This window comes from Polypterus senegalus, chromosome 4 (assembly GCF_016835505.1).
Source record: "Polypterus senegalus isolate Bchr_013 chromosome 4, ASM1683550v1, whole genome shotgun sequence".
Taxonomy (NCBI): domain Eukaryota; kingdom Metazoa; phylum Chordata; class Cladistia; order Polypteriformes; family Polypteridae; genus Polypterus; species Polypterus senegalus.
The window spans coordinates 82906685-82912326 of record NC_053157.1 but is presented as its reverse complement, the minus strand read 5'-3'; the positions used below and the strand labels follow the sequence as shown (position 1 = coordinate 82912326).

The 5642-nt window shown below is 46.4% G+C and overlaps 1 protein-coding gene across 1 annotated transcript; it reads right to left on the bottom strand.

Annotated features, from left to right (window-relative positions):
- Window positions 1–1276: 1276 nt before the first annotated feature.
- On the bottom strand, window positions 1277–4547 carry LOC120528725. The gene is given in 2 exon segments (XM_039752879.1): window positions 1277–2633; window positions 2635–4547. Coding segments are annotated over 2 exon segments (3219 nt in total). The 3' UTR covers window positions 1277–1327.
- Window positions 4548–5642: the final 1095 nt, after the last annotated feature.

Genomic DNA, 5642 nt, shown 5'->3' with positions numbered 1-5642 from the left:
AGCAAGAAAATTCAAAAGAAAGAAAAGTTCTCACTTGGCTGTCAAAGTCACAGTGAGTTATTAAGCAAACATATTGCTGTTGGTACTGTATAAAGGAGCCCCAGCAGTGTGAGACATAAGTGCAACTAGTCGGTAGTCATTTACTGAAGAGGCACCTACTTTCTTTGAAAGAAGAATAGTCTTTGAAATGAAGAAGACAAAGTTGGTCATCACAGGCCTTAAGAACTTCAGGACTCAGTCCATCTTTTTGTGCATCTTTTCCTGTGTGAAGCTTCCTTAGTTGTCTCCTTACATGGTCTTCAGTTATGCACGGGCACACACTAATGGTTAGAAGTGGACTTGTCGCTGGTCATTCCAGTTCATGTGGAAAGAGTTGTTGATGTAGTATGAATGGTTTTGGGAGACTGGTCATTGGAAGAAGGTGACAGTAACAGGGAATATCTATTTAAAAATTGGTTCATGGCTTTAGCTTTGTCCATATCCCCTTCTAGCACCTAAGCCCTGAATTGCTTTATTTCAGTAATTATGCCCAGTCCATTCCAGACATGCTTCATGTTATTCTTAGTGAGTTTGTTTTCTATTTTAGCTTTGTAAGCTTTCTTTCCTTTACTCAGCTTTTTCTTTGGCACATGCTGTATATCCTTCAGAGCCTCCTTGTTAACAGAGATTTGAAGAGTCTCATTTTCTCATTCAGGAGACCTCTTTGCTCCTTAGTAATCTAGGGCTGGTTGTTTGGGAAGCAACACACTGTCTTTGTGGGTACCTCTGTGTTGACACATAAGTTAATATAGTCAGTGATGCAATGATCAATATTGTCCCCATGTGACTCACAGTCTGTTTCCCAGTCTGTCATTTGGAAGCCCTCATCCAGAGTCATTTCATCCTTCAGGCTCCACTTCCTCACTGTTCTGGTGGTGATGGGTTGCCGTCTAATAACAGCCTTGTAGCTGGGAGTAAGATGAATCAAGTTATGGTCAGATTTTCCTAAAGGAGCAAGTAGATTACACTTAAAGGCATTTTTAACATTTGAATACAATTAGTCACAAAATGTTGGAAATTTGTCATAGCTCCTTCCAAAGTCACATGGTTGAAGTAACCACATATTGTAACTACAGGGTCAGAGTAAGATATCATTAACGTGTTGGTGACAGAATTAATCATTTCCATTGCAAGGTCCCTATTTGAGGGGGAGGAAAATAAGCATTAGTATTTAGATACATCTCTGGATGCGCTGGGACACATCATCAGTGATGTTTCCTGAGATCATCGGGTGTTTCGGGTCTCACAACATCAGACGCCCTCTCTCAGGTGACCCAGCCGGGGTTGATCACGCCCCAACTTGTGTCCCAGCAGCACTGGCCCACTTTGCGGACCTCTTGATCCAAATCCACCTTGAGGCTCTTTCTGCGGCTTCTGTGATGGACTTAATGGCTCTCCTCTTTGCAGCTCCTGTGATTCCAAGCCTGGCAAAGATCTTACACAGGGATTGAGCGGCAAATCCTCTGCACCCTACTTCTATGGGCTCACAGCAAGCCTTCCAGCCCTTCCTTCGGCAGTCCTCAATGAGCTCCTGATACTTGAGCCGCTTACGCTCATTTGCCTCTTCCATGCGGTCCTCCCATGGGACTGTCAGTTCCAGCAAAAGGACTTGCTTGGACGATGCAGATGTTAAAACTATGTCGGGTCTCAATGAGGTTGATGTTACAAATTCTGGGAACTTGAGCTGCCTGCCCAGGTCAACCCGAAGCTCCCAGTCTGCTGAAGATGAAAGGAGGCTGAATGATTTTTGCTTTGCTTGCGCCTGCTCACCAGCCCTTATGAAGGCAATTCTTCTCTGGCTGCCAACATATTTGTTGTTGGCCACTGCATGTGAAATGGTCTCTGCTATACACTTTCGGACTTGATCGTGTCGCCAACGGTATCGGCCCTCTCCAAGGGCAGATGGGCAGCTACTCAGAATATGCTCCAGGGATCCTCGTCCAGGACAGAGTGGACACGTTGGAACTTCACTCTTACCCCAAACATGCAGGTTCGTTGGGCTGGGGAGCATGTCGTACACAGCTTGGACCAGGAACTTAATACGCCCTGGCTCTGCCTTCCAGATGTCGTTCCAGGTGATCTTCCTCTCCAGCGCTCCTTCCCACCTCGTCCATGCCCCTTGCTGCCGCATGCTCACCGCCCTGCTGGTCCTCGCCTCCTCAACACCTGCTCGGACTTCCTCTAGGACCAATCCTCGTCTCGCCTTGCCCTGAGCCTTGTTGTACTGTGGCTTTGGGATTGCTCCCAGTCCTGCTCGCCCCGTTGCCACTGTGCCCACAAGTGCCTTGTGTCTAAGCCGAGACTCTTCCACCTCCAGTCCCTCTTGTGCTCTCCACTTCCTTCCTGTTCGCACTTCAATACCTGCTGCTGTTACTCTAGAATCTCCAGAGCCTTGGTAGACTAGGGCCTCTCTTATACGAGAAACCCTGAACTCCTCCTCCAGGCTGCTGATAGGAAGCTGAAGCTTATTACTCGTGCCATATAGTGCTACACTCGTTAGACTGCGAGGCAAGCCAAGCCATCTTCGAAGATGACAGCTGATCTTCCTCTCCAGGGCCTCTACTGTAGACATCGACACTCGTACACCAACAGCGCCAAAGAATCCGTGGCAAGATGCCATGCTGGTATATCCATGCCTTAAATCTGCCAGGTAAACCAGACTTATCTACTGCCGACAACCAAGCTTCCAGCTTCTTGATCGTTGTCTGGACTGACGCAGTATCTCTGAGGCTACAGTCAAAAACCTTACCTAGGCTAGTGACTGGTTTCTCATTAATTGATGGTATTGTTATGCCATCCACTGAGAAGCGAAACTTGTCCACCACTTTCCCTCTCTTCAGTACCATAGACCTGGATTTTGTTGGCTTGAAGCTCATCCTAGCCCAAGAAATGAGCTTAACCAGGCCCTAAAGAATCCACCTGCACCCAGGCACTGAGGTAGTGGTGACTGTCAAGTCATCCATAAAGGCTCTGATCGAGGGCTGCCGAACCCCAGACTTGGACAGGGGGCCTCTGCACTCCGTTTCAGCAGCCTTGACCAACATATTCATCGCGAGAGCAAAAAGGATCACAGAAATTGTACAGCCTGTAATTATCCCTTTCTCGAGCCGATGCCAGTTTGATGTAATGCTCCCTGAAGTAACTCTCAGCCTGAAGTTACTATAATAATCCAGAATGAGATCCTTGATCTTACAGGGTACATGGTGCCGATCTAGAGTCGTCTCAACCAGCTTGTGAGGGATTGACCCATATGCATTGGCAAGGTCCAGCCAAAGCACAGCTAGATCTCCATTTCCCTCACGTGCTTCCCTTATCAATTGTGTGACGACTCCAGTATGTTCTAGGCACCCTGCCACTCCAGGAATGCCGCCCTTTTGTACCGATGTGTCAATATAACCATTCTTCAGTAGGAAGTCTGTCATCCTTCTAGCTAAAATGCTAAATAAGATTTTGCCCTCCATACTGAGGAGTGAGATGGATCGAAATTGCTCCAATGTTGTTGAATTCTCCTCCTTAGGGATCCAGACACCCTCAGCCTCCCTCCACTGTTCTGCAATGATCCCTCTTCGCCAAATCACTCTGAGAATCTTCCAGAGGATTCGAAGGAGTCCTGGGCAGCGCTTGTACACCTTATATGGTACTTGACTGGGACCTGGAGCAGAACTCGCTCTGGCTGCTTTTACCACCTCTTGAACTTCTTGCCAGGTGGGTCCTGAAGTATTGAACTCAACTATTGGTGCTGGTACCTTCAAGAGGGCTGTCTGTGGCCCTAACTCTTGCTCTCTGTCTGGATCACTCAAGATGTTATGCAGGAAGTGATCTACCTCTTCCTTAGGGCAATTCAAACGTCCACTGCGCTTCTCTCCCAGCAGTCTTTTTGTAAAGCCAAAGGGGTCAGCTACAAATGAGGTTCGCTTCCTGGCTCTTTCAACTCTCCGCCACCTATGCCATTCTGCTCTACGCATCGTCATGAGCTTCTTCCTAATAATCTGCCGAAGCTCACTGAGAGATGGCTTCTCCTCCTCAGCTGCTTTCCTGAACTGCTTCGTCAGAATCCGCAGCTCTTTCCGGAGTTGATGGATCTTATCTGACCTGCGGTTCCTGGTATAGGTACATTTACTCAACTTAGGCTCCTCTATGCCGAACCTCTCAGTCGCGAAACTTGTGATGATTGTGGTCAGATTAAGAAGTCGTCCTTCCACATCACCCTTTGCTGTTACACTGATGATTCTAGATGTATCCTCATCAAACTGGTGCCACTGCTTGTGCTGGTTTGCTGGAGGCCACTTGATATGTAGGACTACTCTGTCTGGACCTGGAGTGTTTGGCACTTGGAGGTTCTGGGCTCTGTGGAGTTTCTCCGGACCGGGCTCCTCCTGCGTCTCACCAGGCATCGATCCTGTGCGCTGTGCTGTAATCTCCTGTGTCAGACATTTCATCCGAGCTTGATGAATTTTTAGGCCCCTATCATTCTTGCAGACCTTTCCGCAGATGCATCTACTTATCATGGTCGACAGTCCATTTCCTGAGGTCATTACCAAAAGGTCCATCCTATTGGGGTGCTCATCCTCCCCCCCTCTCAGGCACCCCTGGGGGTATTTCTCCGTGGGTTGCTCTGTAGCTTATTTGGGTACTTCCTTACGGAAGTTGCTGGTTGGGCTGCTACCCCTTCCTGCCCCGGGTGCCGTCTTTCCGTGCTGTCACCGACTCTCCAGTCGTCACCAAACTATACTCGGTTGTCACCCAGCCTATTCCTGGGAGTCACTGGACAAGCCAGTTAAACAGTATTTAGATACATCTCTGGATGCGCTGGGACACATCATCAGTGATGTTTCCTGAGATCATTGGGTGTTTCGGGTCTCACAACATCAGACACCCTCTCTAAGGATAATGCAATTTATCTTCCTGCCCAAACAACATGGATGAATTCTGATAGCTAGAATGTATCTCCTAATCTTAAAAAAATGTTTGTTTCACAATAATTGAAAGGGCACTCACATTTTCAGGGAAATCAAAATAATATGATCTTTTAAGAGCAGAAGGTGTAGTGGAAACACTTTCCTCTGTTTCCAAAGAAGTCATTCACAGAGACAAACAGAAAATGCAGAACAATTCTTTATTTGTACACAGGTATGTACAAATGTCTCAGTCCATGGAGTGAGCAACCAATAAAACAATTCATCTCTTTATATGCTTCTCTTTCACATTATCTCATCTAATACATCATGTCATCTGACACTTAATATGCATAATATGCAGCGCTTCATCCAATCAATGACTGAATCTTTTTGACTCTCCTATTAATCTGAATATTGCCTTGTAAATGTGGTGATCTGCAGACTCCTATTGATTTTAGCATTGCTTCATTGGTGGGGTGTTTGGGCTTCCCCATCAGTTTATTTCTGCTTTCTAGATGGGTGTTTGTTACTCACCTACTTCAGCAACTATCTTGGTGGCTCCTCTAAGGTAAAGCAAAAGCCTCACATTCCTAGGCTTAAAACAACATTTAGTTAACCCTTTAGTTACATTCAATTCTTATCCTTATATTTAATACAGTAGTTCATTGTTACAACTTCATATAAGTATATACTTGCATTAAATTA